The sequence below is a fragment of the Geotrypetes seraphini genome, chromosome 5 (assembly GCF_902459505.1).
Source record: "Geotrypetes seraphini chromosome 5, aGeoSer1.1, whole genome shotgun sequence".
NCBI classification, from domain to species: Eukaryota; Metazoa; Chordata; class Amphibia; order Gymnophiona; family Dermophiidae; genus Geotrypetes; species Geotrypetes seraphini.
In genome coordinates, this window is record NC_047088.1 from 81,602,115 (window position 1) to 81,625,214 (window position 23,100).

Consider the following 23,100-nt stretch of genomic DNA (forward strand, 5'->3'; position numbering starts at 1 on the left):
GTGGCCTGTTCTTAATTAATAATGAAGGAAGAGGGTGCTGAATACATGATCTGTAACATGACTGGTATAGGACTTTTGAAGTCAACTGTAATTGATCTCAAACACAGAATGCGAATTACTTAGGATATAATCAAGCATAAAATATGGAATTCGTATTGGTCAGATATACAAGTGTTCCTAAGAAGCCAGTTCAGACATTAAAAAAACAACACCCCAAAGCTAAAGAAAACCCTGAATTTACACATGTAACTTGCAAGCTGCACAATGCACACTATCATGATACTCTCCCAGTGAAGTTTCATTTCAGATCTGCAGTAAAGAGTCTGAGGTAGGTTGCTGCCAATAAGGAAAGTAATAATGGATTTAATACATAGTAACATAGTAGATGACGGCAGATAAAGACCCGAATAGTCCATCCAGTCTGCCCAACCTGATTCAATTGAAATTTTTTTTTTATTTTTTCTTCTTAGCTATTTCTGGGCAAGAATCCAAAGCTTTACCCGGTACTGTGCTTGGGTTCCAACTGCCGAAATCTCTGTTAAGACTTACTCCAGCCCATCTACACCCTCCCAGCCATTGAAGCCCTCCCCTGCCCATCCTCCACCAAACGGCCATACACAGACACAGACCGTGCAAGTCTGCCCAGTAACTGGCCTAGTTCAATATTTAATATTATTTTCTGATTCTAAATCTTCTGTGTTCATCCCACGCTTCTTTGAACTCAGTCACAGTTTTACTCTCCACCACCTCTCTCGGGAGCGCATTCCAGGCATCCACTACCCTCTCCGTAAAGTAGAATTTCCTAACATTGCCCCTGAATCTACCACCCCTCAATCTCAAATTATGTCCTCTGGTTTTACCATTTTCCTTTCTCTGGAAAAGATTTTGTTCTACGTTAATACCCTTCAAGTATTTGAACGTCTGAATCATATCTCCCCTGTCTCTCCTTTCCTCTAGGATATACATATTCAGGGCTTCCAGTCTCTCCTCATATGTCTTCTGGCGCAAGCCTCCTATCATTTTCGTCACCCTCCTCTGGACCGCCTCAAGTCTTCTTACGTCTTTCGCCAGATACGGTCTCCAAAACTGAACACAATACTCCAAGTGGGGCCTCACCAATGACCTGTACAGGGGCGTCAACACCTTCTTCCTTCTACTGACTACGCCTCTCTTTATACAGCCCAGCATCCTTCTGGCAGCAGCCACTGCCTTGTCACACTGTTTTTTCGCCTTTAGATCTTCGGACACTATAACCCCAAGGTCCCTCTCCCCGTCCGTGCATATCAGCTTCTCTCCTCCCAGCATATACGGTTCCTTCCTATTATTAATCCCCAAATGCATAACTCTGCATTTCTTTGCATTGAATTTTAGTTGCCAGGCATTAGACCATTCCTCTAACTTTTGCAGATCCTTTTTCATATTTTCCATTCCCTCTTCGGTGTCTACTCTGTTACAAATCTTGGTATCATCTGCAAAAAGGCATACTTTTCCTTCTAACCCTTCAGCAATGTCACTCACAAACATATTGAACAGGATTGGCCCCAGCACCGAACCCTGAGGGACTCCACTAGTCACCTTTCCTTCCTTTGAGCGACTTCCATTAACCACCACCCTCTGGCGTCTGTCCGACAGCCAGTTTCTGACCCAGTTCACCACTTTGGGTCCTAACTTCAGCCCTTCAAGTTTGTTCAACAGCCTACTATGAGGAACTGTATCAAAGGCTTTGCTGAAATCCAAGTAAATTACATCTAGCATATGTCCTCGATCCAGCTCTCTGGTCACCCAATCAAAAAATTCAATCAGGTTCGTTTGGCACGATTTACCTTTTGTAAAGCCATGTTGCCTCGGATCCTGTAACCCATTAGATTCAAGGAAGTACACTATCCTTTCTTTCAGCAACACTTCCATTATTTTTCCAACAACTGAAGTGAGGTTCACCGGCCTGTAGTTTCTTGCTTCATCCCTGTGACCACTTTTATGAATAGGGACCACATCCGCTCTCCTCCAATCCCCAGGAATCACTCCCGTCTTCAGAGATTTGTTGAACAAGTCTTTAATAGGACTCACCAGAACCTCTCTGAACTCCCTTAGTATCCTGGGATGGATCCCGTCTGGTCCCATCGCTTTGTCCACCTTCAGTTTTTCAACTGAGGTAAGTGTAGAAAATAGGACAATATTAGGCCAGCAGCTCTCAGCGTTTCCTTAAATGCTGGCCACTTCTGGCTGAAGTATACCCAGATAATCAGGTATCAGCACTGAATATTCAGGTACCTGGTGGTCTGCTGGGAGTTGCCCCTGAATTGCCATTATTCAGCAGCATTACCTGCATAGCTACCCAGTTAACTTAGGACAGTCTTTTTGCTATCGTACATTAACTGATAGCTGTATGGGTACTGCTACTGCATGTTGCCAATGTCCAGGTAATTCCTGGGTCTACCTAATCTTCACACTTGTTGAGCCCCAGCACTAACAGAATAGTGCTCCAGCAATCTGCCTGAATAATCAGTGGTACTATCCACATAAGAGGTCTATTGAAAAAGTTCCAGGACAGTTTGAATTGCATGCATTCTTTTGAAACCTGCTAGGCAGCGTTGAGTAGCTTGAAACCTCATGAGTAACCTTTGTTGATATCTGTTTTCATCTCCGAGCTACAGCAGTTTTTGTGATCGGCTATTTTTCATCATGTGCAACCTCAATGAGCAGCGCTACAGTGGGAAGTTCTGTTTTAAATTGGGTAAGACTGATGAAATGTTGAAAGTGGCTTATGGGGAACATGTCATGAGTCGTGGAAGGTGTTTTGAAAGTGTCAAAATTCCCGAATTTTGCGCAAAAAATGCAATGACAGTTCTACTCTAGCTACCTTACTCTCCTGATTTGGCCCCTGCTGACTTGTTTCCTAAACTTAAATACACGCTGAACGGAAAGCAATTCAACACCATTGAAGACATAAAGCAAAATTCGACACAGGAAGTTCTGTTTTAAATTGGATAAGACTGATGAAATGTTGAAAGTGGCTTATGGGGAACATGTCATGAGTCGTGGAAGGTGTTTTGAAAGTGTCAAAATTCCCGAATTTTGCGCAAAAAATGCAATGACAATTCTACTCTAGCTACCTTACTCTCCTGATTTGGCCCCTGCTGACTTGTTTCCTAAACTTAAATACACGCTGAATGGAAAGCAATTCAATACCATTGAAGACATAAAGCAAAATTCGACACAGCAACTTTTGGCGATTCCTGAAGATGCGTTTAAGGACTGTTTCCAGAACTGGAAACGATGTTGGGATAAGTGTATATGTAGAGAAGGGGAGCACTTTAAAAGGAGACTCAATGGAATAAGTTATAAGATTGTTTAATAATTTTTTTATAAAATCAGTCCTGAAACTTTTTGAACAGACCTTGTATGTGCTGGTGAATATTCAGTTGTAACCCAGTCAGCACAATTTAAGTGAGAAAGAGACTCTCCAGCCTGTTTAAATACTTTGAATATCAGCCCCTAGACTTCTGTACAAATGGGGGCAATTCTATAACTGGGAGTCAATGGAGATGCCTCAAGGCTACTACTACTATTTATCACTTCTATAGTGCTGGAAGGTGTACGCAGCGCTGTACATTTTGACATTTAATAGACAATCCCTGCTCAGCATTTATGGGCATGAAGTCTTAGAAAAAAATGTTGATAGGACTATTAACTGGTTAAGATTAAACTCTGATATAGCCTTAGGAAAGAACTATAGATGCACACAAAGGAGCCAGCTCTGTGGGTGCTTTATAGCATTCTTGATATTAAACAAACTCCTTGATTGTATCCAAAAAGAGGTGATTTTCATTAGGTTTAGTATCCCCCCCCCCCCCCCAATAATTTTGAAAAGTTAGCTCCTATAGGTGCACAAACTACTTTTTTGTTCAGGTTTAGTGTAAAGTGGATCAGTTACTAGGCTTTGGCACTTACTAACTGCAAGTTGAAATAACCACCACAAAAAATATGATCTTCCAGGTCAGGTACTTCAAATGGCAGGTATCAGCACTCCATATGCGTTTGTAGCAGCTATACAAATAATCAGTAAGGCCAATATTTAAAACGATATACCGATAAGCAGGCAGGTAAGGCTGAGTATCGGCAGTGATCCACATAAGTACTGGAAACGAGCACAGCTGAAATTAGCACCGAATATTCAGTACAGGTGCCCAGATATGGCCCGGCACTGAATATCCAGGGCTAATTTAACCAGGGACAGCTGAATATCTGCCAGAAGATTATGGGATTTTTCCTTGCAAAAAAAAAAAAGGAGCTGGTACTTAATTGCCAGGCCATCCTTCAGAAGTAGTGTAATCACTAAGGGACCTACTCTACAACAGCTGGGCCCCTGCAGTCACAGAATCTATGAAAAGGCAGTGGTAGTGTGCAGAGCCTATGATCTTTCATTAATTCTTGGACTATGGGTCAATTTTAGCATACAATGGAGAAGGTGTGTACCTCCTGAAAAAAGCCCTGCAAATAATAATAAATTACATGGTCCACCTAATAAACTGAAAACATATCTAATAAAATATATTTTATAATAGCAAATCCCCCCCCCCAAAAAAAAAAACACCAACAACACCAGAGGATATATACATAAGATCAAAAGAGAAGGTATCAAATCCTAGAGAATACGCTTATTTCAAGGAATCAGCTAATGGCAAGCTCACGTGGTCTGGGTTGCTGGAATCAGCTGAAGCAGATGGGAAGACTGTTACCCAGCATGCTGTGCAGATAGGGTGGCTGTTTAAGCTGCGCATGTGTGAAAGCAGATCAGAGTACAGTATTGCTGTTTTTGTAACAGCAGAAAGCGGGACTTCTTTGCCAAGAGGAAAAAAGTAAGGTGATCATGTTATCTGTTACTAGCACTGTAAACTTGCTTTTAATTTAAGTGACCAAGGAACTTTTCAGGATGCCAGACATTAGGATACAGGAGTCCTTCGCTATCTGGATCATGGTATTTATTGCTTCCTAAACTAAAACTAGGACACTCACTCCAGTGTTTTAAACTCCATGAACAGAGGCATTTTGAATGAACCCCTCACTTTTATTTTTCCATGCAGGCCTCTTCAAGGAGGAAACAGGGGTCTGTCTACAGTGAATCTACCAGAACTTAATTTACTTCGCTTAGAACAAAGCACAATGGCTGATCAGGTAAACCCCCCCCCCTTCTCTGTCTGCCAGAAATGGACTGAAAGTGAAGGGAACATCAAACATAGAGATAAATTCTTTACAAGTCACCTCAAGTTAAGTGCTATGATATTGTGCTGTGTAAATTTTATATCGGCAATCTATGTTCATAATTGCTCTTATAAGAGTACTAATGTAAAGCATGTATATACACACCATTTAGGCATGGCCATTTATGCTATATCGGTGGCTGATGTAATGGTCTGACTAAATGTTGGCAGTTGCTGCCATGATTCTAAAAGCTACACACATAACTACTTTGCATACGCCTGTTATCCTAGGACAAGCAGGCAGCATATTCTCTACATGTGGGTGACATCATCCATGGAGCCCCATAGCAGACATACTCGCAAGCAAACTTGCTTGAAGATCTTCAAAGTTTGCGAGTGCTGCACCGCGCATGCGCGAGTGCCTTCCTGCCCGAGTCGGGGCACGCGTCTCCTCAGCATGGCCTCAGTTCTTAGTTTTCCGCGGAGCCAAGAAGCCCTATCTTTCAGCTCTGCATGGTTTCTAAGTGCCTTCTTGCACCGCGGCTTGCTTTATTGTTTTTGACTAGTTAGTCGCTGTGTGGCGCGTCTCAAAAACCCCCCAAAAACCAATTTTATTATTTTCTTCTGTCGTTCGGCCTGGGGGACCCGGGTTTCGGCCAGGCCGCCTGGCCTTTTTTCCTTTATGTCCCGGCCTGTTACCGGTTTTAATAAGTGCACGCAGTGCGGTTGGGTGATCTCTATTACTGACCCTCATCGTTGGTGCATTCAGTGCCTGGGCTCCAACCACCGGACCGAGTCCTGCCCACGCAGTGCCACTTTCCAACCACTGGCTCTTGGCAGATGGCGTGCCCGGATCCTTGAGCTCTTCGGCGCTAAGGAGCAGCTGGAGGACAAGACCTCGACTTCGGCTCCGGTAGCGACCTCGAACAAGTTGCCCTCGGCCTCAAAGGCCCCGTCCGCTGTGCCTGTTAAGGTCCCGTTCTCGGGTAAGTCTCCTCTTCCTCTTTCAGGTTCCCTCCTGAAGAAGTCTTCCACGGAGTCTCCGGCGACCCAGGCAGTGAGTGCAGTCCTGCCAGCCTCTACAAGACCTCCCTCCAAGCATGCCTCCAAGCATAGGGAATATTCTTCCTCGAGGTCACCTTCATTGGAGCGCACTGCTGCACCTGTCTGACCAGATCCATTGGTCTCGTTGCCTGTGTTTGAAGATATGCTGAAGGCCATCCTGACCTCGCAAATTTCATCCGTCTTGGCTCAGCTTGCCCCTGCCTCGACCCTGCTCCCTGCGAGCCAGCCTGAGCATCCTACTAAGGCACCTCGTGAGAAGCCTCGTCGGTTGTCCTCGAGTGACTCTTCTCCTCCTCCTTCCAGGCCTGAGTCGCCGGCAGTTGAGCCTCGATCGAGGCACCATTCTAAGCTTGCCTCGTCCTCAAGGCGCCTGCCTTCCAAGCGGCCAAAGGACTCCCTCCTCGGAGGGGACAGTCTCCAGTGCTTCGTGTCTCAAGGTCTGTCGATGCCTCCGTGCAGCCTGGTCATGGGTCTCGACCTCGGCAATCTACCACGCCTCCTAGGTCTCCGAGTCGAGGTAAATCGAGGTCGAGGACCCCCTCCTCGAGACCATTCCAGAGGGTTCCATCCTCCGTGGGCTCTCCGAGACTTACCTCGCGACTTTTAGTTCCTCGGACTCCGAGGTCTTCTCCTTTGAGGCAGCTCAAGTGTAGGCACTCTTTGATTCCTCCACTGTCTCATAGCAGAGCCTCCTCGGTATCCCTTTTACTGGACACGGATATGCCTGCCCAATATTCTAGGGAGGCTTCCCCTTCCTTTTCGGCTGCTCCGAGGTCCAGATCCTCGTCGCTTCCAGAGGGGCCTTCTTCTTCCAGGCTTCCTCCTTTACCAAGTTTGTCATTGACATGGGTATGGCTCTTCAGCTGGATGTCCAGTCTGAATCCAGATATACCCTGGAATATTTGGCGTAGATGGATCTTCCTCATCTGCCCAGGGAATCTCTACATTTCTCGCTGAATCCGGTCTTGAAACAGACGTTCTTCAGGAATCTGGAGACTCCTTATGCCATTCCTGCTATCCTGTTCAAAATGGAGTCTCGCTATTGGACGGTTCCTTGCAAGGGGTTTGAGAAGGCGCAGCTGTCCCATCAGTTCTTGATTGTGGAATCTTCTTTAAAGAAATCTCACCCATCCAAGGTCTATGCTGCTGTCTCCCCCCCACCCCTCCGGACAAGGAGGGACATACCATGGACAAGTTTGGCCACCGTCTGTATCAGAACTCGATTATGGTGAATAGGGTCCTCAACTATAACTTCATCTTTATGTCCTACTTCAAACACTGCATTAAGACCAAGCCGTCTTTCCATGCTGATTTGGCTGTTCACCGTCTGCCGGAGTTCCGCCAGCTCCAGGAGACTCTTTCTCAAATTCGTCTCTATGCTCCAGGCCACGTATGATGCTTTTGAATTATCCTCTAGGGTTACGGCCTTTGTGGTGGTGATGTGCCACTTGGCCTGTCTGCGCATAGTGGACATAGACCCCAACTTGCAAGATCGTCTGGCGAATCCTCCTTGTTTGGGCAACAAGCTGTTTGATGACTCCATCGAGGCGGCTACCAAACGCCTCTCGGAGCATGAGTGGTCCTTCGCCTCCTGGTGTGGCCTAAGGCGAAGGCCCCTCATACTAAGCCGTACAAGCTACCTTCTCGGCGCTATCTCCAGAAGTCTACGCTAGCGTTTTCCTGCCTGCCGCCCAGGCGCCAGCAGCAGCAGAGGGGTCTCCAAAAACCTCAGACCCCTGCTGTGACTAAATCTGCGCCGTCCTTTTGACAATCCTGGTCAGAGCATAACGCCCCCCAGCCTTCTCTCCTGCCCATAGGAGATCGTCTCGAGGGGTAACAATAACAAGAGGGCACTCAAGGAAATTGAAGGGAGACAGATTCAGAACAAACGCTAGGAAGTTCTTCTTCACTCAGAGGGTGGTAGACACCTGGAACGCGCTTCCAGAGGAGGTGGTAGAGCAGAGTACGATTTTGGGGTTCAAAAAGGGATTGGACGAATTCCTGAAGGAAAGGGGAATTGAGGGGTATGGTTAGAGGGATACTATACAAGGCAAAATGTTGTATGTAAAAGATCACTAACAGGTCTTTGACCTGGAGGGCCGCCGCGGGAGCGGGCTGCTGGGCACGATGGACCTATGATCTGACTCAGCAGAGGCGATGCTTATGTTCTTATGTTATGTTCTTATGTCTCAGTCTTTTTTTGGCATCAGTGGGTGCTGATTACTTCGGACCTCTGAGTTCTCACCATCATCCGGGAGAGGTAACATAGAAACATAGAAATAGACGACAGGTAAGGGCCACGGCCCATCTAGTCTGCCCACCCCAAGGACCCTCCCCTACCTTTATCTGTGAATAGATCCCACGTGTCTGTCCCATTTGGCCTTAAAATCAGGCACGCTGCTGGCCTCAATGACCTGGAGTGGAAGACTATTCCTGCAATCAACTACCCTTTCAGTAAAAAAGAATTTCCTGGTGTCCCGTGCAGTTTCCCGCCCCTGATTTTCCATGGATGCCCTCTTGTTGCTGCAGGACCCTTGAAAAAGAAGATAACTTCTTCCACCTCGATGCGGCCCGTGAGATACTTGAATGTCTCGATCATGTCACCCCTCTCTCTGCGTTCCTCGAGAGAGTATAGCTTTAATTTATCCAGCCGTTCCTCATACGGGAGATCCTTGAGTCCTGAGACCATCCTGGTGGCCATTCTCTGGACCGACTCAAGTCTCCGCACATCCTTACGGTAATGCGGCCTCCAGAACTGTACACAGTACTCCAGGTGGGGCCTCACCATGGATTTATACAATGGCATAATGACTTCAGGCTTACGGCTGACGAAACTCCTACGTATGCAACCTATGATTTGCCTTGCCTTTGATGAAGCTTGCTCCACTTGATTGGCAGTCTTCATGTTCTCACTGACGATCACCCCTAAGTCTCGTTCTGCTTCAGTTCTTGTTAGGATCTCACCATTAAGGGTGTAAGTTTAGCATGGATTTTGGCTGCCCAGGTGCATGACTTTGCATTTTTTGGCATTGAAGCTGAGTTGCCAAGACCTAGACCAGCGCTCCAGTAGTAGTAGGTCGTGCATCATGTTGTCGGGCATTGAATCTATTTCCGTTGTGCTTTTGCCCACTACATAGCCCAGTTTGGTGTCATCGGCGAATAATGTCATTTTACCTCGCAGCCCTTCCGCTAAGTCTCTTATAAAGATGTTAAAGAGGATCGGGCCCAGGACCGATCCCTGCGGCACCCCACTGATCACCTCCGTCATTTCGGAGGGGGTGCCGTTCACCACCACCCTCTGAAGTCTACCTCCAAGCCAGTTCCCAACCCATTTCATCAATGTATCGCCCAATCCCATAGAACTCATCTTGCTCAGCAACCTGCGGTGTGGTACGCTATCGAATGCTTTGCTGAAGTCCAGGTATACGATGTCCAGGGACTCTCCAACATCCAGCTTCCTTGTCACCCAGTCAAAGAAGCTGATCAGGTTGGATTGGCAGGATCTCCCCTTAGTAAATCCGTGTTGACGGGAATCCCGTAGATTCTCCTCGTTCAAGATCGTATCCAATTGGCATTTGATTAGAGTTTCCATTAGTTTGCTCACTATTGATGTGAGACTCACCGGTCTGTAGTTTGCCGTCTCCATCTTAGAACCTTTCTTGTGGAGTGGAATGACGTTGGCCGTCTTCCAGTCCAACGGGACATTACCCATACTAAGGGAGAGATTGAAGAGCGCGGATAGTGGTTCCGCCAAGACATCGCAAAACTCCCTGAGCACCCTGGGGTGTAGGTTGTCAGGTCCCATTGCCTTGTTAACCATAAGTTTGGACAGCTTGCAGTAGACACCACTGGGTGTAAACTTGAAATTACTAAACGGGTCAACTGCGTCAACCCTTGTCTGTAGCTGAGGGCCGAGTCCCGGCGCCTCGCGGGTGAAAACTGAGCAGAAGTATTCATTTAGCAGTTGGGCTTTTTCCGAGTCTGGTTTCTTAAAACGTACTATCCCGCCTGAGTTCCTATTTCTTTCACTGATATACCTGAAGAATGATTTATCTCCTTTTTGGATGTTCTTCGCTAGAGACTCCTCCATGCGGAATTTGGCCTCCCTAACTGCTGTTTTGACAGCTTTTGACTTGGCCAGATAGACTTCCCTAGAGTCCTGTTTCCCTTATTGTTTGTACGAGATGAATGCTTTTTTCTTCTCCTTGATGAGGGCCGAAATCTCCGCAGAGAACCATTGAGGCTTATTGTTTCTTCGCCGTTTACTTACTGATTTAACATAGCGGATTGTTGCTTCTTGTATGGTGGCTTTCAAAGTCGACCACATTTCTTCTACGTTATCGATCCCTGCTTGGCTATGCAGCACCTGGTGAACGAAGTCTCCCATTTCTTTGAAATTTGTGTCCTTGAATTTGAGGACCTTGGTCAGTGTAGTAGATTAGTGAAACCTTTCCTGAGATTGAACCACACCATGTTATGGTCACTGGAGGCCAATGTGTCGCCCACCGAGACCTCTGAGACACTTTCTCCATTGGTAAGTATCAGGTCCAGAATTGCCTGATCCCTTGTTGGTTCCAACACCAATTGTCTGAGTCTTGTTCCCTTCATATAGTTTAATAGCCTCCTGCTGCTGCCGGAAGCAGAGGAAAGCGTGTCCCAATCCACATCAGGCATGTTGAAGTCACCTAACAATACTGTGTCCCCATGTAAGGTGATATTCTTTATGTCTCCGATTAATTCCATATCTAGGTCATCCTGTTGTCTATGGGGTCTGTATATTACGCCGAGATACAGGCATTTGTCCTTCCCTCTGGCTAAGTTTACCCAAAGGGATTCCCCAGTGTATTGGACATCTGTGATTCTGGTGACTTGTACTCGCTTCATTTCCTGCATGTATCACCAGACCTGCCTCCAAGAGAGTGTCCTTCCAACGAGTTGCAACTTCCTCTTCTTCGGGAGGCTCAGGCTCTCCTTAGCCTCCGGGCTGTCGAGGAGGTTCCTTTGTGCCAATGGAACATGGGATTTTACTCCTGTTGTTTTCTAGTCCCCAAGAAGACAGGGGACTTGCGTCCTATTCTGGATGTAAGAGCACTCAACAAATTTCTTGTCAAAGAAAAGTTTCGCATGCTCTCTCTTCCAACGTTGTACCCCCTGATGGACGAGGGGGATTGGTTATGCTTGCTGGATTTCAAAGAGGCTTACACTCGCATCCCGATTCATCCAGCCTCTCGTAGATTTCTGAGATTTCGGGTGGGAAATCTCCACCTACAGTACCGAGTTCTCCCTTTTAGACTTGCATCATCCCCGAGGGTCTTCACAAAGTGCCTCGTTGTGGTGGCAGCAGCCCTGCAGATGCAGGGTCTTCAGGTGTTTCCATACCTTGACGACTGGCTCATCAAAGCGTCGTCTCAGCAGGAGGTTATTGCAGTGACCCAACAGACTATTATGTTCTTTCAAAGACTGGGCTTCGAGGTAAACTTCCCAAGTTCCAGTTGTGTCCTTCTCAATCTCTCCAGTTCATCGGAGCGATACTGGACATGCTTCGACTCCGCTCGTTCCTGCCTCGACCTCAGGATGCCCTCATTCGTCTTTGCCAGAGAGTGTCTCTTCTGTCGACAGTTTCAGCCAGGCACATGATGGTCCTGCTGGGACACATGGCCTCCACAGTTCATGTGACTCCTTTTGCCAGGCTTCACCTCCGAGTTCCTCAGTGGACCCTGGCATCGCAGTGGCTGCAGGATTGAGATCCCGTCTCTCAACACATTGCAGTGACTCCTTTGTTGAGACAGTCTCTCCGCTGGTGGATGCTTTCTTCCAATCTTTCCAGAGGTTTTCTGTTTCATGCGCCCCATCCGCAGAAAGTCCTCACAACAGATTCTTTCATGTACGCATGGGGGGCTCACCTCGACGATCTTCATACCCAAGGCCATTGGTCCAGCACAGATCGTCGCTGTCTAATCTAATCTAATCCTTAGATTTGTATACCACATCTTCTCCACGTTCGTAGAGCTCGGCACGGTTTACAGGAGATGAAATAGGAAGGAACTACAATAAAGGGTTAGAGGTCGAAGTATGAAGAATATTTAGAGGACTTGGGATGCCAGATATGAAGAGTTTTTGAGGACTTGGGATACCAAAGTTGGAGAGAGGCTTACATTTTTGAGAAAAGCCAGGTTTTCAGATGTTTGCGGAAAACTTGGAGAGAGCTCAAGTTCCGAAGAGGGGAGGTAAGGTTGTTCCAGAGCTCAGTGATTTTGAAGGGGAGGGAGGTCTCTAGCTTTCCTGTATGTGAAATGCCTTTTAGCAAGGGGAAGGATAGTTTTAATTTGTGGGAGGGTCTGGTGGTATTAGGGTTTGAAGAATTCCAAGAAAGAGGGATAAAGGGAGGGAGGATACCGTGTAGGATCTTGAAAGCTAGACAGGCGCATTTAAAGTGGACCCTGGCGATTATCGGAAGTCAGTGAAGTTTGGACAGGATCTGAGAGACATGGTCAAATTTACTTTTAGCGAAGATGAGCTTGGCTGTGGCATTCTGAATCCGCTAAAGTCTATGAAGGTTTTTCTTAGTTACGCTTAAGTAGATAGAGTTGCAGTAGTCTGATCTGGAAAGGATGATGGTTTGGACAAGGAGGGTAAAATGGTTTTGATGGAAGCAGGATCTAACTTTCGCATCAATCTGCTGGAGCTTCGAGCCATTTTCAACGCTTTAAAAGCCTTTCATCATCTGCTTTGCGACCATGTGGTCCTGGTTTGGACGGACAACCAGGTGGCCGTGTATTATGTCAACAAACAGGGAGGTACAGGATCCCTGTCTCTGTGCCAGGAAGCTCTGAAGATTTGGGATTGGGCGATACGCCACATCTTTTTCAGAGCGGTCTATATTCAGGGCCAGCAGAACTGTCTGGTAGGCAAATTGAGCTGCCTTTTGCAACCTCATAACATAAGAACATAAGAACATAAGCAATGCCTCTGCTGGGTCAGACCTGAGGTCCATCGCGCCCAGCAGTCCGCTCACGCGGCGGCCCAACAGGTCCAGGACCTGTGTAGTAAACCTCTATACCCTTCTATCCCCTTTTCCAGCAGGAAATTGTCCAATCCTTTCTTAAACCCCGATACTGTTCCCTGCCCTATAACGTCCTCTGGAAGCGCGTTCCAGGTGTCGACCACACGTTGGGTAAAGAAGAACTTCCTAGCATTCGTTTTGAATCTGTCCCCTTTCAACTTTTCCGAATGCCCTCTTGTTTTTTTATTTTCTGAAATTTTGAAGAATCTGTCCCTCTCTACTCTCTCTATGCCTTTCATAATCTTGTAAGTCTCTATCATATCCCCTCTAAGTCTCCTCTTCTCCAGGGAAAAGAGACCCAGGTTCTCCAATCTCTCAGCGTATGAAAGATTTTCCATCCCCTTAATCAGTCGTGTCGCTCTCCTCTGAACTCTCTCGAGTAACGCCATATCCTTCTTAAGGTACGGCGACCAATACTGGACGCAGTACTCATGAATGGACACTCAATTCCTTGACTCTGCGTCAGGTGTTTGCTCGGTGGGGGACTCCACAGATAAATCTGTTTGCATCCCCTCTCAACCACAAGTTGCCTCTTTTCTGCTCCAGGATTTCCTCTCCTCACCGACTTGAGGCGGATGCTTTCCTTCTGGATTGGACGAACCTGTTTCTATATGTGTTCCCTCTGATTCTGAAAACTCTCATCATGCTCAAGTCATCCCAAGCCACCATGATTCTGATAGCTCCTCAATGGCCCAGACAACCGTGGTTCTCCCTTCTACTTCAACTCGGAGCCAGGGAGCCTTTGCTTCTACCTGTTTTCCTTCTCTGCCTACTCAGAGTCAAGGTTCTCTGCTTCATCCCAACCTGCAGTCTCTACACTTAACAGCTTGGTTCCTCTCAACATGATTGCCTCGTTCCAGTTGTCACAATCTGTACAGGATGTTCTTGAAGCTTCTTGGAAATGGTCCATTAGGCAGTGTTACAATCAAAAGTGGACTAGACTTTCTTTTTGGTGTGCTATGCATCGCAAGAAGCCGCAATCTGCTTCCTTGTCTTCAGTGCTGGATTATCTGCTGCACTTGTCTAGGGCTGGTCTCAAATCGACATCTATTCGAGTTCACCTCAGTGCCATCACTGCTTTTCATCAGCTGACTGACGGCAAACCTTGCTCTGTTCATCTTGTGGTTTCCCGATTCATGAAGGGTATTTTCAATGTCCATCCTCCGCTCCAACCTCCTCCAGTGGTTTGGGATCTCAAAGTGGTCCTTGCTCAATTAATGAAACCTCCATTTGAGCCGATTGATAGAGCTCATTTGAAGTATCTCACTTGGAAAGTGGTGTTCCTTGTTGCCCTCACGTCTGCTCACAGGGTCAGTGAGCTGCAAGTTTTGGTTGCGGATCCACCTTTCACCATTTTCCATCATGCTAAGGTGGTCCTCCGTACCCATCCTAAATTCTTGCCTAAAGTGGTTTCGGATTTCCACCTCAACCAATCTATCGTTCTTCCTGTGTTTTTTTCAAAGCCTCATTCTCATCCTAGAGAAGTGGCGCTTCATACTCTGGACTGTAAGCATGTGTTGGCTTTCTACTTGCAATGCACTCAAGCTCATCGGACTGCGCCTCAACTTTTCATATCTTTTGATCCAAATAGGTTGGGGCATCCTGTTTCTAAGTGAACCATCTCAAACTGGTTGGTTGCTTATATCTCTTTCTGCTATGCTCAGGTTGGTCTCCCTCTGCAGGGTCGAGTCACGGGTCATAAAGTCAGAGTGATGGCGGCGTCTGTAGCTTTCCTCAGATCAACTCCTATTGAGGAAATCTGCAAGGCTGCCACTTGGTCCTCGGTTCATACCTTCACCTTTCACTACTGTCTGGATACTTTTTCCAGATGTGACGGCCATTTTGGCCACTCCATTTTGCAAAATCTGTTCTCCTAAATTGCCAAGTCTCCCACTGTCCCATTCTGGTTAGCTTGGAGGTCACCCACATATAGAGAATACAGTGTTCTCCTCAGCGCTTTTCAGCCGGGCGCTCCGCCCAGCAAATTTAGATGCCCGCCCAGCTGTCATCTGCCGAATCCTGCTGCCGTCACTGCTTTTTGCGCAGCATGAAGAGCCGCCGAAAGACTCCCGCCAGACTTAAAACAAAACCCAGCAAGCAACTCGAACCCGGCTTCCCTCCAAAACCGGAAGTTACGTTGGGGGGGGGTAGGGAAGAGAAGCCGGCACGGACCATTAGAGCCCCGGAGCATGCAGGAGATAGGCCAGCCACGGAGGGAAGCTTACTTGCTCTTGCTTACTTCAGGCATTTCTCGCTGCCGGGTCCTGCCTACTTTCTGTTTCTGCGAAGGCAGGACCCGGCAATGAGAAAGGCCCGAAGTAAGCAAGAGCAGCAAGTTGTAAGCTTCCCTCTGTCGCTGACCTTTGGGAGATAGGTCAGCGACGAAGGGAAACTTGCAACTTGCCTTTGTCTGTAGCGAATCTGCCGGGTGTGTGAGACGGGGGGGGGGGGGGGGTGAATGGGAGGAGAAAAGCTGCTGTACCCAATTAGAGGGAAGTGTGAAGAGAAATGCTGATAATACTGCTGTACCCAATGGGGGAGGGGGGAAGAGTCATGCTGCTGCACCCAATTAGGGGGGAGGGTGAAGAGAAATGCTGCTTCTGCTGTACCCAATTGGGGGAGGAAGAGAAATGCTGATAATACTGCTGTACCCAATGGGGGGAGGGGGAAGAGAAATGCTGCTGTACCCAATTGGGGAGAGAGAAAGAAGGAGGGAGAAGGAAGATCAGGAAAAGGAGGAAAGAGATGCAAAGACCATGGGAGGGAGGGAAAGAAGATACCATACCATGGAGTGGAAGAGAGAGATGTCAGGGCATATGGGGGGGGGAAGCAGGGTCGGATTAAAGGATAGGCCCAGTAGGCACAGGCCTAGGGCCCAAAATGGTCAGGGGGGGCCCTCCAGTATTGTGCTTTGGGGCCTTACCCTTGCTGGATTCGCTGGCAGCAGCAGCCTCATCATCATCCCGGGCGCCCTCCCAACCCGATCCGACCCTCCTTTACCTCCTTCCCTCATCAGTGACGTGCCAGAGGGAATCATGGCAGTAGAAAGCCCTGAAGCAGCCTAATTAGAATAGAGAAGTGCTGTTTAGAGTCTCGTGATAGGAGGGAGGAAGAGATAGGAGGGTCGTGGGGGGGGGAGAGTAGCAGTCTGCCCCGGGTGCTCGGCCTGATGTCATGAACTTCTTTGGCTAGCAACAGCATTTACAATTCACTGCTGTTGCCAGCTTCAGGCCTTCCTCTCTGCCGGGTCCTGCCTACTTCTGTTTCCATGAAGGCAGGACCTGACAGAGAAGAAGGCCCGAAGCTGGCAACAGCAGTGAATTGTGAATGCTGCTGCCTGAAGAAGTTCATGACGCCAGGCCTTGGGTGACAGAAGGAGGAAAGGGAGCAGAGGGGGAGAGACTTACTGCACCCAACTGAAGGGAGAAAGAAGATGAGGGAGGGAATGAAACGAGATGCCAGGGACTTTCCATAGGAACTTTCAATAAAATCTCTTGTGTTGTATTGTGACATTGGCTTTGCCTTTCTTTTGTTTTGCTTCTCACTGTGCTGGGCAAAGGAAGACTCCTCTTTTTCTGTTGGGAATAATTTTAGAACAATTTATCAAAATTTATTAGGAGTGAATGAGTTGTGTACGTTTTCTTCTTATGTTAGGTATGTTAGTGAACATTAGTAGTAGGTCTTTTCTGTCCAATAAACGGAGTTCTTTTCTTTTAAGTTTGATTTATACAGTATTTTATTTTTTTTATTTTTAGTATTTATATACCACTTATAGCATTTTTCCCTCTCTGTCCTGGTGGGCTCACAATCTGTCTAATGTACCTGGGGCAATGGGGGATTAAATGACTTGCCCTGGGTCGCAAGGAGCAGTATGGAATTTGAACCACAACCTCAAGGTACTGAGGCTGTAGTTCTAACCACTGCACCACACACTGATTTGAGAAGGCTGGGCAGTATATCGAGCTTTTTTTAAATAAATATCCACTTTTTATGTTCCTAAATTTAGGAGTTCAGTGAAATGTTGAGTAAAATATATATACTTGACCCTAATAGATTCATAAATTGGCCTTTTGGAAAATTTACCTCTCAAAAGGCCCTTTTACTAAGCTGTCCTAGTAAATGGGCTTATTGCAGCTTAATGTGGAATTTTCCCACATGCTAATCCCATTTCTAGCATGGATGTAAAAGGCATTTTTCTATTTCTTGAATATCTGTGCGCTAATATTAGCATTAGTGTAAAACCATTTAAAATAATTAATGTGGAAGCATTTATCACCTACTTAGGAGGTGCTAAGTGCTCCCACTTTATGAATGATAATGTTGGCACTTCCATACCCATTCTCTGCCTCTGACATGCCCCCTTCAAAAAAAAAAATTAAAATTAAATACCATGTGCTTAGTATACCATGTGCAAATGGCAAAACTAACACAATGCTGCATCCTGCGTTAAGCCACTTTTTCGTATACTAAGGGCCTGATTCTAAACACAATACACAAGCAATATCTTTCAGACCTTCGTGGGCTGTACAGTTATGTATGTATGTATTTATTTTAAAAATTTATATACCACTTAAAAATCTAAGCACTTTACAGTCGACATACAAAATAAACAAAAACAGTACAACATATTAATTACTAACATTGAACTGACTTCTTTGCATAAGAACCTTACTCATTCTCACATAAATGCATCCACAAACAATTGTTTTCAATAATTTTTTTAAAAACATCTCTAGGCCTACACAAATGCAATTCACCGGTCAATGCGTTCCAAAACTTCACACCTGCCACAGAGAACATCGACATCCCAACTCTTGCATGTTTTATAGTACATTCCCTGTCTAAAGATAGTCTCATAACGTGTACCTGCCAGATTTATTACTGCATATAAAAAAAAATTTAAATAGCAAAAAGATCTTTCAATGGCTAGAGTTTGAGGATAAGAAATTAGTCATCTAGCGATGGAAAAAATAAATCCCAATATTTTTTCAGGAAAGGAGCATGGATTTTACAGTATAAATGGGAAAAAATTAAGTTTGACTAACAAGCCTAGAGTATATTAGGTGTATACAGTATGGGATGAGAGACGATTAAGAACTTAAGTATTGCCATACTGGGACAGACTAAAGGTCTATTAAGCTCAGGATCCTGTTTCCAACAATGGCCAACCCAGGACCCAAGTACCTAGCTAGATCCCAAGTAGTAAAACAGCTTTATAAGATAAATGTACTTAATCACAAGTCATCTACTTTTTTAATTTGTCCATTCTCAGAGAACCAAATATGTGAAAATGAAATAGTCATGGGATGAACCAGGAATCATACATATTACTTCAATAATGGGACCTTTGATATTGCACACCACTTGCATGTTGAGGTAGTAGAAGAATTTGCTTTCCTCTTATTATTCTCAATGGCAAAAAATGACCCCAACTCTGCTCATGCTGCCCCAGTACTAATGAGAGAGTGCCACAGCAGACAGCGTGGATATTCAGCAGCATTGTCGGGCTAAGCGCTGTTGAATATCTGCTCTCAAACCAGCCAGCACTATTTAACCAGATACACTTCTCTTACTTTGAATATCGATCCGTCAGATTTAATTACTTGCCTTTTAGAAATTGGAGCTTAAGATGAGTTACAAGTAGGTACACAAGTTATTTACTTGATTGAGTGGATTTCCAATCTAACTTGTAATCGAACAAATGGTGGGTGAAGTGACTAACACGAGGCCACAAGTGGTGGAGAAGCAGGATTTGAACAACTGGTTTCTCTTGACCTCAGCCTTGCAAAATCAGTGAGCCAGTTTTAAACCAGAAGAATTAATGAGACTGTCTTATTTCAGATGCTGCTTACATTCCACGATGTTGCAGTCACTTTCTCTGAAGAAGAGTGGCAGCTTTTAGAAGACTGGCAGAAAGACCTGTACAGGAAGGTGATGAAGGAAACTTATGACAACCTGATTTCTTTAATGCCCCTTACGTTCCATGATATTGCCATCTATTTCTCTGAAGAGGAGTGGCAGCTTTTAGGAGAGCATCAGAAGGCACTTTACAGGAACGTAATGAAAGAAAACTATGACACATTGATTTCCTTGGGTATGTACAGTTGCTGATTAAAGCATTTATATAAAAAATGTGGATGTTTACATCACTAAATGGCCAAAGTTATCCATTTTAGAATCCAGGTAGGCTTTCAGGTGGGCTGGGAGCAAGATAAAAAGTTGTCAACCACTAGATAATCGGTGCATTTAACTCCAAATGCACAAATAGGTATATCTTTAAATGGATGCTATCCATTTAAAATTTTATATTCTACAGAAATACTTCACTAAAACAGTGTCGCAAATAATTTCTGCCACCATATGAAAAGCAGAAGGAAAAGCTTCAGAAGCTTAACTCGCCTTTATTATTTGGTGCTTTCAATCATCGGGATAAAAACTTCCTCTGAAGATTAATTGCTGTATTGCAGCCATTTACAGTTCTACATATGTTCAGTGGTGACATCTTTGCTGCCACTGAATGTGTGTATGACTTTAAATAAATAGCTTAATCTTTTTAAAGGTCAACTGCTATTGACCTACAAGGTAAAAAAATTATACTGGAGGTCAGTATTTTTGAACCCTCTCCTAGAGGCACACCTACCTCACAAGTATACAGAGATGGATTGGCAAACAGTATGTCTCTAATATATGCAGATTTATCTTTTGCATATTCAGTGTGCTAATCCTGAAAACTCAGCTTGCTAGAAGGCTGATAAAACACTAAAAATGAAATAATTTTCTGCCTTTGAGTATTGCCTAAGTGTTATTTTTAATTTAAGGTGATTTTGTATGCTGTAGAAAGAAGGAAATAATATGAAATAAAGTAAGTACTTCTTGAGCTCTGGTATGAAAGCTGAAATAGTTAATTGCATGGGATGTATTATTGAAAGAAAACAATGTTACAGCATTTGAATGGCAAAAACAAAATTAACAAATTAATGGAAGCAGACCGATTCCAGACCTAAAGTCCATAAATGTGGTGCTGAAAGTACTACTCTTCCACATAGAAACAGTCTGGTCAGTCATTGGCACCAGCTGTGGCACTATGAGAACTCTGATGGAGGCATATCTTCTTATTCCCATTTTCCCAGAACACAGGAAATACCTAAGATTCCACATCCTACAAAGGCATTACTAGTTCATGTTGGCAACGGCTCCGTGTACCTTCACCAAGGTGATGGTGGTGGTCGCAACTCACCTCTGCAGGATGGGGATAAAGGTACACCCATATTTGGACGATTGATTGGTCAGAGCCTCGTCAAGGCTGGAGGGAGAGCAAACAGTGCGGCAATTTGTAAATCTCCACGGTCTGGGTTGGGTAGTCAATTTCAAGAAGAGTCATCTAGAACAAACCCAGTGCTTGGCTAGAGAGAAATTGGAGGAAACATCGGGAACAAGATTATTATATTAGCTGGAGAAGAGAAATAACACAACATATAGTAAGCTGGCAGTAACAGAAGCAAAGAAGCTATATTATGAAAACTTGATTAACACTATGTAACATGATTTTTGTTCCTAGGAAGTAAATGTAATTTCCTAATTACTCATGCCTAAAAAGTATAGAAAATGTCTGTTATTTCCATAAAACTTTGCTTTTATAACCAGATAAGTCAAAGTTTTCATTTTTTAAATAGGTAAATTGTAAATGCTGAATTTTCATCTTTTCATTCTTATAAAGTCATAAAAAGCAACGTATCAATAACAACATGTACTTATCTCACTCTATCCAAAACTTCACTCCGTTCACTACCCCAACACATCCATCAGGCTTCCAATTAACCAACAGGAAGAAAGAGTAAATCATATTAAAATAATCACACCTAACAGTAGACCTCACCGTACCCTCAAAAAAAGAACAAGGGAAATAAAACCCATCAAAATCACTACACCCACCACATCCATCACAACTACCTCTGTTCCCTGCGCCTACCTCAACACTAGATCAGTAAGGAACAAAGCTTTCTTAATCAAAGATTGGATCATCAACAAGAAGTTAGCCTACCTCTTTCTAACGGAGACATGGCTACTGTCCGAAGAGGATCCAATACTAAACGACCTAATACCAGATAACTACAAAATCCACATGTTAAACTGTGAAGACAGAAGAGGGGGAGGACTGGCAGTCATCCTTAAGGAAGATCTCGAACTTGAATTAGTAGATTCCAAGATAACCAACCAATTAGAAACACTAGCATGCAAAATCAGTAACAAGGATCTAGAAGAGTACCTCTCCTGCATTCTATTCTATGTCCCGCCAAAAAGCTGGTCAAAGGCCAGAGAGGACTTCTACGAATTCATTCTACATAACTCAATCACTCCGTCTTACAACATTATAGCAGGAGACGTAAACCTACATTTAGAGAACGAGGACAATCCTGACACAAAAGATCTTAAAAACTTCCTATCCTCACTCAACTACAATCTCCCTTCACCCACACAAACTCATGAAAAAGGCCATCAGTTAGACTTGGTAGCTATGTCCTCAAAAGAAATCCTAAATCCCAATATTTCTTTATCCGACGGTATCTGGTACCACGACATCTGGTCCGATCATTTCACCTACTACTTTAACATAATCTGGAATCAACCAAAAGAAAGAACTCACCCAAAGATAAAAAAAGAACATCTCACCAGGGGCCACATCAACCCAGAGGAATACTGGGCACACTACGAATCGCGCGAGGAGATAAATGAAGGGGATGAGTTCTGGAAACAGTGGACGAAAACAAGCACATCCATCCTAGATAAAATAGCCCCTAAACGAAACAGAACAAACCACTCAAATAAATACAACAAATGGTTCGATTCTGAACTATTAAAAATGAAACAATCAGCAAGACGACTAGAAAGGATCTGGAATAAAACAGGAGAAATATCAGACCGGAACCACTGGAGATCAAACATAAAGGACTACAAACAACTGATAAAAGAAAAACGAAAAACATTCTACTCATCCAAAATACTTACACCCAATATGAGTTCAATAGGAATCAACACTAAAGAACTGTTCAACCTGGTTAAAAATTTATTTGATACCACACGTCACAATCACTCCATGCACGACACAAAACTTCCATCAGCAGACGATCTAGCACAACACTTTGACTCAAAAATTGTGAACCTAAGGAACAAGTGCCCAACAAACACACATGAACATCAAATAGCCAACATAAATGATAATGAAATACCAGTGGATATGCTTTGGAACTCCTTTCAGGATCTAGAATGGAATAACTTCATAAAACTCTATAACAAATATACTAAATCAAACTGCATCCTAGATCCCTGTCCCCCCAACATTATGAAAGCATCCCCATTAGACTTTAAAATAACACTGTGGAGTCATATGACCAATATGCTGAAAAATGGAAAATTCCTAACGAACAACGGTCACATTATAATCACCCCAATTCCAAAAAATCGTAAACAATCCCTAACATCAGTAACTAACTATAGACCGGTAGCATCCATTCCACTCTTCGTAAAAATAATGGAAGGCTTAGTACACACCCAATTGATGGACTACCTTGATCAGTTCTTGCTACTACATGAAACCCAGTCTGGCTTCAGACCTCTGTTTAGCACTGAGACGGTGATTGCAGCTACCCTTGAATACTTACGCAACTTATTCAGCAAGGGCCATAACGCCTTAATCATGCACTTCGACATGAGCTCGGCCTTCGACTTGGTGGATCACGAAAAATTGCTACAATGTTTAGACGCAATCGGCAT

The 23,100-nt window shown here is 44.7% G+C and overlaps 1 protein-coding gene across 1 annotated transcript in view; it reads left to right on the forward strand.

Annotated features, from left to right (window-relative positions):
* The first annotated feature begins 4,586 nt into the window (after positions 1-4,586).
* The window catches only part of LOC117360498 (zinc finger protein 568-like), a 32,806-nt gene continuing 14,292 nt past the window's right edge, over positions 4,587-23,100 (forward strand). The window contains exons 1-3 of the mRNA XM_033944327.1: positions 4,587-4,859; positions 5,085-5,175; positions 19,171-19,423. Coding sequence (XP_033800218.1) covers positions 4,780-4,859; positions 5,085-5,175; positions 19,171-19,423 — 424 coding nt within the window. The 5' untranslated portion in view covers positions 4,587-4,779. The remainder of the gene's footprint in view (positions 4,860-5,084; positions 5,176-19,170; positions 19,424-23,100) is intronic.